We start from the raw sequence: 19,240 nt of genomic DNA on the forward strand, positions 1-19,240 counted from the left end.
GCCTGATCCTTTCTAATACTTTCAATGGCCTTCCAAGTGGTTGGGTGGTCATGCTCCACAGGCCCACGGAAAGCAGAAATTCAATTCTTGCATAGGTTGTTGGTGCGAGCCTCCTCATCAATGGTTGCCTGATGGACAATCCATAACTGTGGTGAAACCGGGAGGAATCTTTCTCATGAATACTGGAAGTAGTCCATCAGGAAGAGCTGGTAGCTGGATGCAACGACAAGTGTTAGAGCATTTCCAAAGGAAATGCTCCTTTCTGTAAACACTGAACGTTACATTTCATAGAGTCTAGCCGACCAATGGCACAACGGACTTCAAGTGGTTGCTGACATATGGCGTCTGCAACAATATGTACAGATCTGACCCTGTTGGTCAAAGCAGCTGTCTTTATGGTGCTCCTTACTTCGGCTGCTTTAATCTTGTTAGGATCTGAGTCGTGGCTGTATTCAGTCACAGAAAGTAGTTGCTTCACCTCCAAATCTGTATGAGCAAAACCTTTTCAAGAAAGTGCAGTCCTCTGTGAACATTCCCAACGTATTCGCCTACTGTTTGAGCGCTTCTTGGTGTATAAGTAGCTTTCTGCGCACAGTTTAAAACCTCCTTTATTATTCTTGATGATCTCCATGGTGATTGAAGAAAGACCGATTTTTCAAGTCACTCAAAGAGTTAACCAATTTTTAAAAACACTACAAAGCTCACAACAACACAAACGTTAACACTATGGTAGCTGAAGTGGAACTGATGCTTCAGGTTAAATCTAGTAGTTTTATATATATATACCTGACTTGTCCTCCCCAGCAATGGAGGGGTGAAATGGGAGTAGTGGTTGTTTTTTTTTTTTTTTTTTTTTTTTTGGCTGATGGATAAGCTTGCTTTCTTGCATCATATGCCTCTACTAATGCTAATGCTAATGCAATGACTTGAGGTTAATTCTGATTTAACCCCTGGCAGACTGCTAAGATACAAAGTGAGGTCACATGTCACTTTTGGAGGATTATTTAGGTAGACAAAAAATTATCAAGTAGAGTGAACCAACACAGACAAAGATTATAATATTTTTCAGGATTACATCATTATTAAAATTACTAAAATTTTATTTTATTTTTTCTATTTCTAAAGATCCCCCTCTAAAATTTTTATGGTGTTAAAGACCGAAAACGGAAAAAATGGGTGCTTTTGTCATGTTTTAATTTAAATAAGGGAGTTTTGTTCTACTTTGCACTTTAATTGATGGGGTTCCTGGGGAGGTTTTATTTAAATTATAAATCACAATATTCACGATTACCTCTTTATACAGTTTGTATAGCAAGCACAAAAACACTATATACACATTTATTTCTAAGTTATTCAGTAGTACACAATGCGTGAATTGCGAACTGCTGTACATTCGTGCATGCGTTGATGAAGCGGTTGCCTGACTGGTTTCTTCAAAATTACGTTCTGGCAGCAAATAGTTCTATGCTGATATGCAGTATGTACTCAGATTTAAGGATGCATATAGGCTTGATTCGCCCTCGAAAACATGCCATTTGGCGAAAATTAATTTCACCCGCCCTCTGCTCGCATTGTGATACGACTAGGGGCGCCATTTCGTCAACTAGCCGGGCGTCGAAACAGCTTGGCACGGAACTGATGTGGTCTGTCAGTGGCGCCCTTCTGATACCGACGCCCTTCGCACCTGCCCCAATGCCAAGGCGTTCTTACGCTACTGCCTGGAACAATAAGCGTCATGTGGTACTTGATAATCTGAACAATTCCACTCTTGCTACACTGTGTTAGTATTATAGAGAGGGTCCTGTTCTCTTTCAGAATTACATTGCACTGTGTCATACAGCACAACTTATAGACCAGGAATGGCCAACAAGAAGATCACGACGAATTTTAAATACAGTAAATATATATATAAAAACAGATTAGTCAAAATCTAAATATTATTAAAAAAATCACTTGTATAAACAACGTATTGTAAGATTCCTCTGGCTTTCTGTGTAAGAAATCACTATTGTATACAATTTATGTTAAGGTAAGACTCAATGTAAAAGAGCATAATATTTTTAAGAGTTATAATTATCTATATAATATAGGTGTAAAAACACCATAGACAACCCTTAAAGGAAAAAACTACGATAGTAGTGTAAAGGGCATCATTTCAACTGTATCTCATATTGTGCTCATCCTTCTCAACGAGTTACCATGTATTGCATTACCTCGAATAAGTAACACTTCACTAATAGAGAAGACTATTGTTACTTATTCTCAGTGGGCACCACAACCAAGACGGCACCGGTTCAAGGCTTGTTGGCCTTTCATACTAAAAGTGTTATGGACATAGCTTTCAGAATCGTGAATTCCTTCAGAGGATAATTGCTTCAAAGGAGACTTTTGAATCGGGGTAAGTTTCTACAGGGATTTCGAAATTTGCTGAATGAAATTAAAAAAAAAAATTGCTGATCAAATGGGAGATGATTATCAGCAGCTGCAAGATATGGAGTGGTTGTGTGATCTGGTTTTTTGGCAGATTTAATCAGTAAAATAAGTGATCTCAATTTGGAATTACAAGGAAAAAATAAAATTGTAGGTGACATGATTAGTAGTATTTCTGCATATAAATATAAATTTTTTGGCAATGGTTAAGAATCTCAAAGAAAAAAATTCGATCATTTTGAAAATATGCAAGATCATTTGCAAAAATATCCTGCTTTTGAATTTAATAGTGAGAAATAAGTTTCTGAAATTGAGAATGTTGTGGACGATTTTGTAACTAGATTCAGTGATTTTAAAACAATTGAAAACATTGTTCAATATATTTATTATCCATTTAATGTCGACTTAGATACGAAACAGAGTGCAGAAAAAATCGTTGAGATTTTTCACATGGAGAAAATATTACTTGAAAATGAAATTATTACATTGCGAAACGATATCTTCCTAAAAGCCAGATCATCAGAAAAGATATTTGGAAATATGTTTGCCGAGAAAAGTACCCAAATGTAAAAAAATGCAGTGAACTTTTAAATTACTGTTTTGATTTCACATATCTATGTGAATCGGCCTTTTCGTATTTGAAACAAACAGAGACGAAGAATGACTCTACGAACTTGCATACACAAGATTCTTTACGGTTGGCCTTATCACAGTATATTCCCGATTTTGAATGCTTGGCAGATGACATTAAGACACAAACTTCATATAAATTGAAAATTTAAATACGTATGAATTTAAAATAAGAATTCTGAATTGTATTTAATTTTTAAATTTAAAAACAACATTTTTCAATGTGTTGATTAACTTTTTTAACTGTGCAATGAAATTCTTGAGATCGTAGATCGTGGCACATTTTGAAGGAAAAAAAAGTAGATCGCATCACAAATTAAGTTGGCCACCCCTGTTATAGACACTCAGGTCCGTACTTACGCGTTTCGAGGCCCGAGGTACAAAATTATTTTGAGGTCCCTGAACTTTTTATTGATAAAGTATAACAGTAAAAATTTTGTATTGCCCAAATAATAATAATAATAAATAAATTTTCTGTTTATACTCCGGGACGACCAAACAGTCAGAGGAGTTAACAAGATAGACAGAATTCAAGAAACAGCACCATATTCAGCAGTCACGGGCTTGAACCCATGTCACTCAAATAACTTATGGTCAATTAACTCAGGTCAAATAACTTATTTATACAGGGTGTTTCAGTTAAACGTTTCAGAACTTCTAAGAGGGGTAGGGTACATCCTGACAACTCGAAATCATATAGCAATGTGGGGTCGGAAATGCTTTCCTGAAGCGGTGTTGTACACAGAAGCACCATAAAGAAAAGAGACCGTAAGTGAGAAATCGTTTTAATAATAAATGAAAAGAAGCAAAAGGTAAGTGGATTAAAGTAAGTGTTCGAAGTTTCTTCCACGGGCTACAATGCACGCCTCACATCTCCGACGCATGGACATCCGAACATTCTGGAATACTCCAGGCGAATTTCGAATTTCTTCGGCAGCTACTGCGATTCTTGCAACCAGCTCCTCAGCATTGTCAACAGGGGTGTCATAAACTAGCGATTTCATATGACCCCAGAAATAAAAAATCAAGACATAATAGGTCGGGTGACCGAGCAGGCCAACGCACAGGACCACCACGTCCGATCCACTGTTGACCAAATGTGACATCCAGGTAGTTACGAACATCTCCGCTATAATGGGCAGGGGCTCCATCGTGTTGGAACCACATTGTCTGTTGCGTCGATGCAGAAATCTGTTCATCTCTCAAAAGTTGTGACAATACTTGCTGCAGAAAGATCAAGTAGATAGGTCCGGTTAGATGACACGGTAACAGGTAAGGTCCGATGAGGTGATCTCGCAGGCCAACGCACGAGACGTGGTGGTCCTGTGCGTTGGCCTGCTCGGTCACCCGACCTATCATGTCTTGATTTTTATTTCTGGGGTCATATGAAATCGCTAGTTTATGACACCCCTGTTGACAATGCTGAGGAGCTGGTTGCAAGAATCGCAGTAGCTGCCGAAGAAATTCGAAATTCGCCTGGAGTATTCCAGAATGTTCGGATGTCCATGCGTCGGAGATGTGAGGCGTGCATTGTAGCCCGTGGAAGAAACTTCGAACACTTACTTTAATCCATGTACCTTTTGCTTCTTTTCATGTATTATTAAAACGATTTCTCACTTACGGTCTCTTTTCTTTATGGTGCTTCTGTGTAAAACACCGCTTCAGGAAAGCATTTCCGACCCCACATTGCTATATGATTTCGAGTTGTCAGGATGTACCCTACCCCCCTTAGAAGTTCTGAAACGTTTAACTGAAGCACCCTGTATAACATAATAATTAAATATAAGTTATATAAAATAAAAGAGGTCGACGGAATAATAGTTTGAACAATACCTGTGGTACCAAATATTAATACATTATTAAATATGAACTAAGAACATAAGGATATTTAATATATTCTGTCCAGGCTTATAAGAAAAAAAAAAGTAAAGTGCAGCCATTATCAACCCACTGCAGGATGGAAGCATCCTCAACAATTCATGCTGAGGGAAATGGACCATAATCTGCCACGCTGGTCCAGTGGGGGTTGGCAGATCGACCGTATTCAGCAGTCAGGGGCTTGAACCCCGGTCTACTCAAAGAGCGTGTGTTACTGCACTACCGCTCTGCCCACTCGGCTACGGAGGCCGGGGTATAAAGCCTCGAGACTATCTGCAACCCATATGCAGACAGGACTTTTTTAAACTTCATCGGAATCTAACACCGGTTATTATTCGGTAAAATGTTTTTTTCACTAGCACTTATTTTCCTAAATTTATCGATTATGTTGTCATAATTTATCGAGTTCGTTACCTGGGACTCGATAAATAATAATGATAAATCAGACATTTTGTCATGCGTTAAAAACGTGGACAATAAAAAAGTAAAAGTAAAGTGCAGCCATTATCAACCCACTGCAGGATGGAAGCCTCCTCAACAGTTCATGCTGAGGGAAATGGATCATAATCTGCCACGCTGGTCCAGTGCGAGTTGGCAGATCGACCGTATTCAGCATTCAGGGGCTTGAACCCCAGTCTACTCAAAGAGCGTGTGCTACTGCACTCCCGCTCCTGCCCACTCGGCTACGGAAATGTGGACAATACGCCACCTCAACCTCTGTTCTTCTGTACGCACCCTATTAGAGAATTAGAAGAATAATTTTCCTTTTCCTGTAAATTCATCTTGTTTCGCAGAAAGGGGGTCATCCACACTTTTGGTAAATTTTACCTGTTTCTGTTTACATGGTAAGTAGAAGTGGTCCCTAAGTTTGGATCAGGATGTTAAAAAAAATCGCTTTAAAAATTGAGATTACAGATTCCCCGGCGGCCCCCTCTATGGTGAGGCTCAAGGCTAGCGCCTCATGTGTCTGTTCATAAGTATGGCCCTGTAGACACATGGTTTGAGGATACACGGGCATGTAAAAGCTTATCCGACCTTAGCCCCCATCGAACACCTTTGGGATAAGCTAGTAAGTCGGTTTCGAGTTAGGCCAAGAGGTCCGCAATCGGTAGAGAATTGAAGAAGGAATGTAAAAAAATACCTCCTTCCAGTTGTCAAAAATTGGTTTGGTGTCTGGATATTGTATACAATCTGCAGTCACCAAGGATACATTGTATAAAAAGAGCAGTCAGTAAATTATTGTATAAATAAGTGGCTCTAAGTACACGGTGTCCAATTATTTTTGACAATATAGTGTACTTCTCCATTGTAGCAGAGCTTTTATTTAGAGTAGTGCAAAACCGAGACAACTCGTCCTTAAGTTCCTCTGCGGTCTACAGCAGTGGTTTTCAACGTTTTTATAATAACGGCACCCCTAAGTATTTATTTTATTTTGCGGCACCCCTAAGTACTGTAATTTATTTTATTTTGCGGCACCCCTAAGTAATTTATTTTATTTTGCGGCACCCCTACTCAATTTTCTGCCTGTTAGATCCGATTCTGTGTGTGTGTATATATATATAGCTCTCGTTAGGTGAAGCTTTTGCAGTAAATTTATTATTATTTAATAATTAAATAAATGAAATTTATCTATTTAATTGTTAGTTAAATAATTATTATGAAAGTAGAATTATAAATATATTATAATAATAGCTAAGATTGTTTTAATTATAATATTTATTAAATTATAATTATAATTCAATTATAAAATAGTTACAATTAAATTATTATCAAACATGGTGCAGAAGTTCAACGAGAAGCGATGTGCATTCTTTACTTGTATTTCTAACTGAATTCTTCATTAGATCTTTGGAACTGTGGGGAAAAAATAAACAAATAATAATAATAATAAAAAGAGAACTTACCACAACTACAGAAAATAACAGTTTCGACTTTAGTTCATCAGCATTTCTCATTTCGGGTAAACTGTCTAGTGAATCAAGAGTATCGACTCGAGCCTGAGCATACAGGTTACCATAACGGCGGATGAGCGCCGTTGGTCTTTTCTCTCCTAAAGCAATGTTCTCAAAACGTATTCCTCGTTCCACCATCTTCTGAGCTTGCTCAGCTAATCTAAATAACATAAAAATTGTTAAAAACTGTATAATTCAGTGCGCGCGCGCACACACACACTTATAATAAAAGCTTTCTGTTTACACTCGGCACGACAACCAAGTCAGCAGAGTTTACAATAAATCGTCAACACAAATATTTATCTTATTTTGTAGTCATAGGCTTGAACCCCAATCCACTACAAAGAAAGCGTAGTATGTACTCTCGCTGCTGAACACTCGGCTACAAACTTATGATGGTTTAACCCAAAAGAAATGATTAGATTCTCGAATCTATTAAAATGTTAAAATTTATGTTGCTTGTGTTTTATGTACATATTTAATTTTTGGAATTGCATTTTCTGAAAGTGTTTTTTTACTATATTTTAAAACGAATTATATTTTAAGCGACTCACGAGCAATATTTTGATAAGAAGCATTGTATTAAAAAATCGACTCCCCCCCCGATTTTTATATGCAATGTTTAAAAATGTTAATATTAAACATTTTAATTATTTTAATTTTATCTACAATTTTGTTTACTCACGTAAACGTTTTATAAACAATAGCTCCATCTATCTGCTTTTTATATTAATTAATTTGTTAGTTGTCTTTTGGAGGGAAGTGTCCAAGTTATATCTGTTAAGTGTTTTGTCGTGTTTGTGGGTGGCAGTTAAAAATCTTATGCAGGACTTATTTTTTTTTATTCTTATTGAATCTGTGACAGTGTAATAACCAAAACCCGTTGCTCATTAGTTCAGTGTACTCAACCGAGGAAAGGAAAACAAAAGTAAGTGATAAATATGAAAATTTCTAATGTATTGTGAAAAGGTCATTAATTTTAATGTTATGTTTAGCGGTTTAATTCTATTTATATGAAAATCATTTTTCTCTTATTTTCATTAGTATTTTGCTGTTTAACTAAAATGGACAAATAGAAGATCCAAGGAATTAATCTGTTGGTTATTATTTCGTTGGTTATTAATACATGAACACAAAATATCTGGGACGTGCTTGTCAGATATTTTGTGTTCATGTATTGCAATTACAAATCATATTTCAGACTTCGTTTTTTGAACTCACTAGTACACAAAATCCTTTCTGATTTAGACTAGCGTCCTCTACAGCTGAAAGCGAAAATTTTGTCAGAAATAAGAATGGTCTTTCCGATATTTTCAGTAGCATTTCTTTTTTTTATCTAAAAAACATGAATTTCTTTTTAGTTCAAGCAACGTAAACGTAGGTAATTATTATTATTTATATTGATACTGTAACGTAAAAGTGTATAAAAAAATTGAAGATGTAAGAAATGAAGGCTCTTTCTAATATGGCAGAAATATTTATTGCCATTAAGTAGGAAATGCATGGAGCAACTCTGGCATACCAAACCTTTATTCGCTGTCGTCTGCTTTAATTAGTGGACTGCGTGCACTAGTTCGCTGTTTATAGTGTTAGCTGCGCTACTCCAACACGATTTTGTCGAAATAATAACAATAATAATACAATACAATATATTTTTAATTATTACCAGTAGAAAGGGCTAATGAAAATCTAAACTAAAGTAATATGTATCAGTTCTTATCTCAGACTTTTTTGGTGTTCTTATTGAACCGATGACAATGTAATAACCAAAACTCGATGCCCACTAGTTCAATGTATTCAACGGAGGAACGGCAAACAAAAGTAGGTGAGAAATAAGATATGAAAATTTCTAATATATTGTGAAAATACTTTATCAACAAAAGTTTTATATACAGCAACTTAGATTATCAAAAAAAAACGATATGTTAACGTACTGGCGCACAAACCCTAACTGGAATATGATGGCGTCATCAGTTGCATTTCTATGGTTACTAAGTAAGTTATTGATTGATTAATTAATTTAGTTTTTGTTTTTAGAAAGTTAATGTTTGCGTCAGCGAAGACCTAGCCATTCTTATAAGAACTCGGATTTGTCTTTTTAATCTACTGTTTAATTTTTTTAAAAAAAAATTAATTTAATTTTCTATTCATTCAAACTCACCGATAGAGGCTCTGAAATGTTAGGCCTGTTGAAGGTACTGTTTTATCGTTTATATCCGCTTTCTTTACAGCAGTGTTTCCAACTTGTAATCTGCGTAACTTTTAAAAGCGGTCCGTAGGACTTAGCAATAAAACAGCTTCGTGGTGGGCAAAATCCATTTAATAAACAGTGATGGGGAAATATAGGTATGTCTTTAAACAGCCAGAGGCGGATTTACCGCGAAGCTAAAGAAGCTTAAGTTTCTAAGCTCCTCACTCGCACGGGCCCCTTTTGTGATATTTGTCAGCTTTTTTTAATTGTTATGATTTCTTTTCTCATTCTAAATAATATTCACTTTGGTACGTAATTTTGTATTCTTTTTTTTTTTTAAAGAGGGCCAAAAAATTGTATAAGCTTCGGGTTCTACAAAACCTGGATACGCCCCTGATAACAACCTAACGTATACTACTTGTATTAAGTACCAGACATATCACTGTATATAAAAAATTGTTATTATTATATTTGAGTTTAATATTTGTTTTGTGATCCTTGGCTTCTCTATCAAATAAAAAAGTGGTCCGTATCTAAAAAAGTTGTCCTCGTGGGTTAGCCGGTCTCAAGAGACGGCAGTATGGTTGTATGGTTTCCCTCCCGGAAACTCGCGTTTTTCGTAAAGCAAACAGCAAATCGACCACAGAACACGCAATTTGCAGATATACATACGGCACAATATGGTCTAAATTGCTGATGCTCCATAAACTCTACAACAACAATAACTGAAAAAGTTGGGAAGCGCTGCTTTAGAGAACCTTGTTTACGGTCGTAGTGCTTCCTCCTTGATTTTGCGACTGTTATTTTGCCTGGCTAAAACGAAACTGTAATAATTTCGGTTTTAAAAATCGAACTTCTGGTTATCAAACAAATGTTTTAAACTAGATGGCGAGGACAGCTTTTAGAAGAATCGTTAGGACGATTTTTTTTTTTTTTTTTTGGCTTCCTTGCACATCATATGGCTAATAATAGTAATAATTATTATTAGCATATGGTGCAAGAAATCCTGAGGCTTATGCTGCACCAGCCAAAAGAAAAAAAAAAAAAATTCTGAATTACCCTGAGAGAGAGAGAGAGAGAGAGAGAGAGTGGTTGATTGGTTTAGATTTTATTGGCACATTAGCAACTTAGGCTATAATGCGCCAAGACCAAGAGAGAACAAGAATCAGAAGTAGAAGGAAATCATCAAGAAAGAGAAGGATGATGATATCCAGCCCAGGACCCTGGGTGTGCCAAGGCCATACTCACCAGATGTGAGCCCCTGGGATAATAATAATAATAATAATGCTTGCTCCCACAAATAAGTAGCACTGTGGACTTTACATTATATATTGTCATTTTGGTCCTCTTTTCAAATTGTTAAATTTAATTGGTGCTGTAAAATTAGATCTTTTACTGATTGTAATTATTTTATTCAGTCATATTTATCACCATAAATACCTGTATTTTATTTATACTGACACCATCATTCTTAATTTTAAATTTACTGCTTTTTTGTTTGTATTTTCTTTAATTCTATGTTTCTAATATATTATTTTTATGACTTTTGTAATTTTTATACAGTTTTTATTGTTTGAAAATCTGTTCAAATATTTAATATGTTTTATATTTTACTGAATTTTATTACATTTTATTTTATTAGTTATCTTCATGCATTGCAAGGGGAAATTTCCTTGTATTGTACAAGATTAAATTAAAAAAAAAAAAAAAAATCAAAATTTGACTTTAACAACTCCTTCCTTTTTCTCTCCAAGTTCTTGCAAAGGATCATTTTAATCAGACTGCATAAGAAATTAACTATTATATTCCAATCAAATTTAATAGTGCTGTCCAACTCCATAATTTATGACAGTCTCCATTAGTGCAAATTTGCATGAAAATGTTAACATGCTAACAACATATATACAATTTACACCAGCCTATAGCATTTTCCAATAAAATCTAAGTAAATATGGGAAAAGATTGGATCAAATATATAATAACTATACTTTATATATTTGAATGCAAACAATTATGATTGCACAAATGTAAAATTGCATGTCTCTAATGAGTAACTTTAATCAACAACACTTTATTTCTAATATATGATTGGGATTTATATATATATATATATATATATATATATATATACGTTATAATAAATATAAAAATGTAGATATGAGTTACACGGAAAGCCAAAAAGAAGAAGTAATAACCAAAACATAAAAGAATATTTTAAGGGAAGTGACCTGTAAAATAAATTAATTAATTAAAGGAAGTGACCTATAAAATAAAATAACGGTAGCTGGCATCAGATAATGGTGGATAAATTTAGCTATAGTTCAAAAAAGGGGAAATAGAGCAAAAATACATTTAAATCCAATGTCAGCGAAAATAAAAATCAAAGTTGATACATGGTCAGGTTTTTCATCAGGGGACTACTATTCAGTCTATTTTTATTTTTTACTTTATTTCCACTGTTTTAAACTCATTGGTACTATATTTGATATTTTATATACAGGGTGTTTCAGTTAAACGTTTCAGAACTTCTAAGAGGGGTGGGGTACATCCTGACAACTCGAAATCATATAGCAATGTGGGGTCGGAAATGCTTTCCTGAAGCGGTGTTGTACACAGAAGCACCATAAAGAAAAGAGACCGTAAGTGAGAAATCGTTTTAATAATACATGAAAAGAAGCAAAAGGTACATGGATTAAAGTAAGTGTTCGAAGTTTCTTCCACGGGCTACAATGCACGCCTCACATCTCCGACGCATGAACATCCGAACATTCTGGAATACTCCAGGCGAATTTCAAATTTCTTTGGCAGCTACTGCGATTCTTGCAACCAGCTCCTCAGCATTGTCAACAGGGGTGTCATAAACTAGCGATTTCATATGACCGTGAAAATTCCTTCACAAAGGAAGGAATTTTCAACACGCATAACGACCATATCGTTAGGGTCGAGAACCCGCATGCAATACGACGTCGTGCAGCACAGATTCGATTTTCGGTCAGTGTATGGGCCGGTATTATGGGAGATCACCTCATCGGACCTTACCTGTTACCGTGTCGTCTAACCGGACCTATCTACTTGATCTTTCTGCAGCAAGTATTGCCACAACGTTTGAGAGATGAACAGATTTCTGCATCGACGCAACAGACAATGTGGTTCCAACACGATGGAGCCCCTGCCCATTATAGCGGAGATGTTCGTAACTACCTGGATGTCACATTTGGTCAACAGTGGATCGGACGTGGTGGTCCTGTGCGTTGGCCTGCTCGGTCACCCGACCTATCATGTCTTGATTTTTATTTCTGGGGTCATATGAAATCGCTAGTTTATGACACCCCTGTTGACAATGCTGAGGAGCTGGTTGCAAGAATCGCAGTAGCTGCCGAAGAAATTCGAAATTCGCCTGGAGTATTCCAGAATGTTCGGATGTCCATGCGTCGGAGATGTGAGGCGTACATTGTAGCCCGTGGAAGAAACTTCGAACACTTACTTTAATCCATGTACCTTTTGCTTCTTTTCATGTATTATTAAAACGATTTCTCACTTATGGTCTCTTTTCTTTATGGTGCTTCTGTGTACAACACCGCTTCAGGAAAGCATTTCCGACCCCACATTGCTATATGATTTCTAGTTGTCAGGATGTACCCTACCCCTCTTAGAAGTTCTGAAACGTTTAACTGAAACACCCTGTATATATATATATATATATATATATATATATGATATTTATCGCAATATATTGTCATGAATCTACATTTGTACATTCAACAAGACCTGTAAAACTTGAAGCTCATACAGCATCAACTAAACAACAACAAAAAAATCTCATGCAACCTATCCAACCCCTCCAATGGTTTGTCTAGTTCTTCCTTGAATTTATTAAAGCTATCCACTTCCACAATGTCAGATCGAAGTTTGTTCAGCAGTCAACCACCCATTGGCTAAAGGCAAACTTCTGCACATCTATTCTGCTACCATCCTTCCTCACTCTAAATTTATGCCCCCTCATGTGCATAGTCAGAGTAAGAGGAATAATCTTATCAGCATTGAGCTTGCTCAATCCATTCAAAGTCTTAAACACCTCAATCAGATTGCCTCACAGGTGCCTAGTCTCCAGATGTTGCAATTTGCAGAACTGAAGCCTTTCTTGGTAAGAGCACCCTTTTGTTCCCTTCGCCAATCTCATCCTCTGTACCTAGTCCAGCAGCTCTACATCTTCCCTAAAATGAGGCCTCCAGACATGTATGCAGTACACGTAAGACATGGCGTGACAGTTGCCTCATAAAATGGAATAATTGCCTCCTTATCCCTGCTAGCAAATTTCCTGTATATCATTGACAAAACCTCATGTGATGTCCTGGCAGCCTTTTTCCACTGTTCAAAGATATGAAATTCTCTGAGCAGTGCAAAAAACGTTCCAAGCACACACATGGGGTTTTGTTATAACACTTTTACACTCAACTGTGTGGTATTACACAGGTAGAATAGCATTTTTATCCTACCCACTATGTAGTACCTGAATGTGGTACCACACATTGGGATTACTGCTACCCATGTGCAGTACTTTGCATCTATCAATGTTAAACCTCAATTGCCATTTCCCAGCCTATCAGCCTAATTTGTCTAGACTTTGTTGCAGTATCATACTGTCATTAATCAATGTGTCAACTTTTGTATCACCTGCAAACTTAGACATTAAGCCTGATATACCTTCCATGTCATTAATAAATACAAAAAAGAACAATGGGCCCAACACCAAAACCTGGTGGACTCCACTCATAACATTATTAATCCATTAGTCCACAAAGAGCAGTGTCCATTGAAAACAACTCTGTCTTCTTCCACGCAACCATCCCTTTATCCATAGAAATAACTTGCCCTTAATGCCACATTGGTCCAATTTGTATAGCAGTCTATTATGTTCAACAGTATCAAAGCCTTCCTGAAATCCAAATATATTATATCAAAATTATTTTTTACATCCAGTTCCTTGGTCACTGTATCATAGTAACTTATCAGATTGGTTAGACAAGACCGCTCCCTTTACAAATGCATGCTATGACTGCAGTACATATAATTGCATTTCTATCCGGATGGTCTTGCATTACTTCTTTAACCATTATTATTATCAAAGGGTGACATGAAGTTATTCATTTACCCCCACGGGCTCACATCTGGTGAGTATGGGCTTGGCACACTCAGGGTCCTGAGCTGGATATCATCATTCTTCTCTTTCTTGACGATTCCCTTCTATTTCTTGTTGGACAGATCCCATTCACCCTTGGTGCCTTCCTTATGTTCAAAATCAACAATTTCTGTTCCACTTTCTTTTCAGTTACAGTATTACAAAATTATTTAGTTCTCTGTTTGAGTTTGATAAAGTTTTAACATCCCCTTCCCCGAAGAATTCCTGATGTGTGAATGTATGTGCAAAATACCCATTCAGCCTGTCAGAAATCTGAGCAGGTTCATCAACAGTGAAACATCATGGACCAATGATTCAATCCCTTCCTTCTACTGTTAATATAAGTAAAGAAGTCTTTGGTGCTTTTCTTGACTTTCTCTGTCAGAGACTTCTCATAATCTGCCCTGGCTTGCCGAAACTCCTTTGTGACTTGATTGCATGCTAGTTTATATCTGATACTACCTGATAATTTATGTGTACTCCATGCATTTTTCTTCTCTGACATGCATCTCAACAGTTTATTTTAAATTCATTTAGGTCTAATCTTTGAACTATATTTCTTAGTTGGTATGAAAAACCTAGTAGCTACTATGATTATTTCTCTGAATGCTTCCCATTTAAAATTTTGTTGTTTTTAATATCATTAGTTGGTCCCACTGTACAGAATGTAAAAAATGTCTCAGATCACTGTAGTCTCCTTTACAAAAGCAAAAACTCTTTTCTGTACCCTTGATGTTAGTTACATCTTTATGTAAATCCCAAATCAATACACTGTGATCATTTCCACTTAGTAGTTCTTTCAGGGCTTCTGAGAAGAATTTTATCAGGGGATACAAAGTTTCTTTTGGGGCCCCCTTCCCTTCTCCATTAGTCATCCTGTTTTTATCCACTACGGTTTTATGCCATGAGCTGTAGCCTGTAAGGCCAAAAAGGAAATGGAAGATGAGTGAGGGGTGGAATGGAGCACTCTGTTGATTTTCTGCATTTGAGGCCTTATGCTCCTATACTCCTTCCATGATAAATATAAATGAAATAAAAGAGGATCAGAGAGAAGAAAGAACATTTGATTTGAACATCTTTGTTTATGCTACAATACAGACAAGGAGAAAGAATTCACATTGAAACATCCTTTTATATTGCAGTGCAGCTCAGATCATCAGAAGACATAATTATTAGTAAAAAAAAAAAAAAAAAAAAAAAAAAAGGTAGATAGACTTAGTATTTACTTTGAAAAAAGAGCTTTCCTGGTCTTTTTTTGTGAAAAATTTCAAATCACGGCATGAAAATTAATTGTTCTTGCAATGTTTGATTCAATACTTAGCCTGGCCAAATCCACAAGATGTTCCTGAGACATTGTAGACCTTGAATAATTCTTAATCAGCTTGGTTTGCTAAATGACCTCTTTGCAGAAGCTACTGTTGCTGGAATTGTTAATAGCATTCTTAAGCTAACACAACCATTTGGAAATAGGTCACCAAGTCTGTACTCTGTTAACAAGTTCAGCAGATCTAATGACTTTAACTATGCAGTACATAACTCAGTACATAAAGCAAATTTACAAAATTTGCTTTATGTACTGAGGCTAAATGTTGCATTTCTTTTCCAAAATCATCACCGTTACGGTCAGCAGGATATTGCTCTGATAAAGATGAAGCTTTTCTCTCCACATCACTTTCAGACATGGTGAGATATTTCCACAAGAAATCAAATTTTTCTGCAAACTGCTGACAGCATTGAAGTGGGCAGTTAATCCTGCTATAACATTGTCTACCAAAACATAAAACACACTTTCTGAAGTAGGCCTCTTCTGGCGTATCATCTGTGTCATTCATTTCTTCCAAGTTAGCATCAGGTGTGCTGTCATCATGCGGCCTTGCCCTCTTGCACCTAACTCCACCACATCTACGGAAGAGTTTTATTTCTATCATTAGGTTTGATGCAGCCAATTTGGCTTCATTCCACATGCATTTCCAGTTGTTTCAAAGTTTTGTCAGATCTGTGAGGAGAGTTTCTATGTTTGCTACTTCAACATCCAGTGTGGCATCTCTAGCTTGGATGACCTTGTTGCAAATATCTATGCCAGCTAATGTTTCGTACTACACAGCCGACATTAATACACAGACAAAAGATGTCACATATAATAAAATTCCATGGACCTCATTTCTTGTTTTGGACATCAAATTTAGTTCTGTCTTCCAGTGCTAATTTAATGCCGGGCAAGTGAGCTGCAAAAGGCTTTAAACATTCGACACAATCTGACCATCTTGTTTCAGACATACCACAAAGAGAACAACCAATACGGTTTTGTAGTAATTCCCACTGCTTAGAACTGGGACTGAACAGGTGGTATACAGCTTGAATTGTTCTAAAAAAGGTTATTGCTTCAGGTATGCATTCAACAGCATCATTTCCACATAAGTTTGAGTGTGTGACAACCGCAAGGTGAAAACAATTGCTGTTGAGCATTGTTCTTGTATTTTTGCTTGTGTGGTGTATTTTTCAGCCATATTTGCCCCATTATCGTAGGCTTGAGATTTACAATCACTGAGAGGAATAGCATGTTCTTTCAATGTATCAGTTATCAACTAGTGATTTCTTCCCCTCTTTTGTTGCTACAATCTGCAAACTTGAAAAATCTTTCTTGAATCTCATACTGCGTTTCTCTTAAAAGTACGTATCTTAAAAGAAATGTTGTTTGTTCAATATGGGAGGAATCTGGTGTGGCATCTACTATTACTGCAAAGTACTTTGCAGATTGTCTCTCCAGCAAAATGTGTTGTTTCACAAGATTTGAGCATTCTGCAATAAGTTTATTTTGTGAGTCAGAGGACAGATAATGAACTTGAGGCCGCTCACTCCTTTTCTGTGACTCCTTTACACTTAGCACATGTTCCTGAAGGATGGGGTCAAAACTGAAGCTGTAAAATGGTACAATCTTTTAAAGTGCATCGTCGATGTTGTACTTTTCTTGGGAGAACATGGTCTGGCATTTACTGGTTCATCCTATCGAATTGGTGATTCAAAAAAGGGACACTTTTCAGGACTCATTGAACTGCTCTCCAGGGGGGACCCCATCCTTCAGGAACATGTGCTAAGTGTAAAAGAGTCACAGAAAAGGAGTGAGCAGCTTCAAGTTCATTATCTGTCCCCTGACTCACAAAATGAATTTATTGCAGAATGCTCAAATCTTGTGAAACAACACAAGGTGGCAGAGGTGAAAGTGATTCTTGCACTGCTTCTATTGGAATGAGCAGAAGCCTGAAAAACAAGATGTAGGATATTTCAGAGACTGCTGGGAGTCATTGGGGTACAAGTAAACACATGAGTTGTGTTAGGGTAGCTAAGAAAAAGAACAGGTGCATGTATACTTGCGTGTACACCAATGCTAGGAGTTTGGTAAATAAATTTGATGAATTTGAAGTATTGCTCAAAGCATCAAAGGCGGATATTGTTGGGATATCAGAGACGTGGTGTCACACAGATATGAGGAATGCAGAACTGGAATTTGGGGAGTACAACGTCTACAGAGAGGATAGGAAGGGAGGAGGGGTTATGCTATTATTTAAGAAACACATAAAATCCAAGGAAGTGAAGCCAGTCGACATCGCTGGACAGTGCAGTGTCGAGTCAGTTTGGTGTGACATAAGCATTGGGAGATCAAAATTGAGAGTAGGAGTGTGCTATAGGCCTAATGACTCTGATGAGTATAATAAGAAACTGTACAGGGAAATAGAGTGGGCCAGTAAATCAGAGAGTCTTATAATGGGGGATTTTAATTTCCCAGATATTGACTGGAATTTGTGGGTTGGTCACTCACACACTAGCAAGGCTTTTGGGGATTTATTGGATGATTATTTCCTACATCAGCATGTTTGGGAGGCAACTAGAGGGAGTAATACTCTTGATTTGATTATAAGAAGTGATTCTTCATGCATTAAGAATCTGCAGATAAAGGAACCACTAGGTGGCAGTGATCACAGTGTGCTGAAGTGGGATTTACCCAAAGAGGTAACTACCATCAGGGGTAAAGGGAAGGGTTATTGCTTTTGTAAAAGCGACTACGATGATCTGAGACAGTATTTAAATTCTATACAGTGGGACCAACTGATGGTGTTACCAACAGCAAATTCAAAATGGGAAGCATTCAAAGAACTTATCTTGGAAACTACTAGGCTTTACATACCAACTAAGAAATATTGTTAAAGGTTTAGTCCTAAATGGATGTCAGATGAACTAATGAGACATATGGCAGAGAAGAAAAATGCATGGGATACATATAAATTAACACGTGACACAGAAGCCTATGATAGATACAAGTTGATCTGTAACCAAGTTACAAAGGAGGTTAGGCAGGCGAAGGCAGATTATGAGAAATTTTTGGCAAGGGATGCAAAGAAAAACATCAAAGAGTTCTTTACTTATGTAAGCTCTAGAAGGAAGGGGATGAATCAGATTTGTCCACTTGATATCGATGGATCAATTTTTTTGATCCTGCTCAGGTAGCTAACAAACTAAATGAATATTTTGCATCAACATTCACACATGAGGAGTTATTCAGCGAGGGGAAGGCCAGACGTGTATTCAACTCTGGCAGCAAGCTAGAGAATCTTGTAATAACTGAGAGCAAAGTGGAGGAGAAATTGTTGAAGATAAATACAAGAAAGGCACCTGGGGGTGGATGGGATCTATCCAGTTATATTAAAGGAAGTAACCAAACCCTCAGCCATAATTATGAGAGCTTCCTTGGACTCAGGAGAGGTACCCATAGACTGGAGATGTGCAAATGTGACCCCAATTCACAAAGGAGGATCAAAGGCTGACACAAGTAATTATAGACCTGTGAGTTTAACGTCTGTTCCAGGAAAATTAATGGAGGCACTGGTTAAAGAAGCACTGCAGGATCATCTAGACAAGACTTCAGTTATAGCTCGGACACAGCACGGTTTTGTTAAGGGGAAGTCTTGCCTGAACGATTTGATT

The 19,240-nt window shown here is 36.8% G+C and overlaps 1 protein-coding gene across 1 annotated transcript in view; it reads right to left on the reverse strand.

The window, feature by feature from the left end:
• LOC150085644 (uncharacterized) overlaps positions 1-19,240 on the reverse strand; it is a 156,305-nt gene that overhangs the window by 31,825 nt on the left and 105,240 nt on the right. The window contains exon 7 of the mRNA XM_090374632.1: positions 6,843-7,050. Within this exon, the coding sequence (XP_090230758.1) occupies positions 6,843-7,050 (208 nt within the window). The remainder of the gene's footprint in view (positions 1-6,842; positions 7,051-19,240) is intronic.

The sequence above is a fragment of the Mastigoproctus giganteus genome, chromosome 5 (genome assembly GCF_048544385.1).
Source record: "Mastigoproctus giganteus isolate SK-2022 chromosome 5, ASM4854438v1, whole genome shotgun sequence".
Taxonomy (NCBI): Eukaryota; Metazoa; Arthropoda; class Arachnida; order Uropygi; family Thelyphonidae; genus Mastigoproctus; species Mastigoproctus giganteus.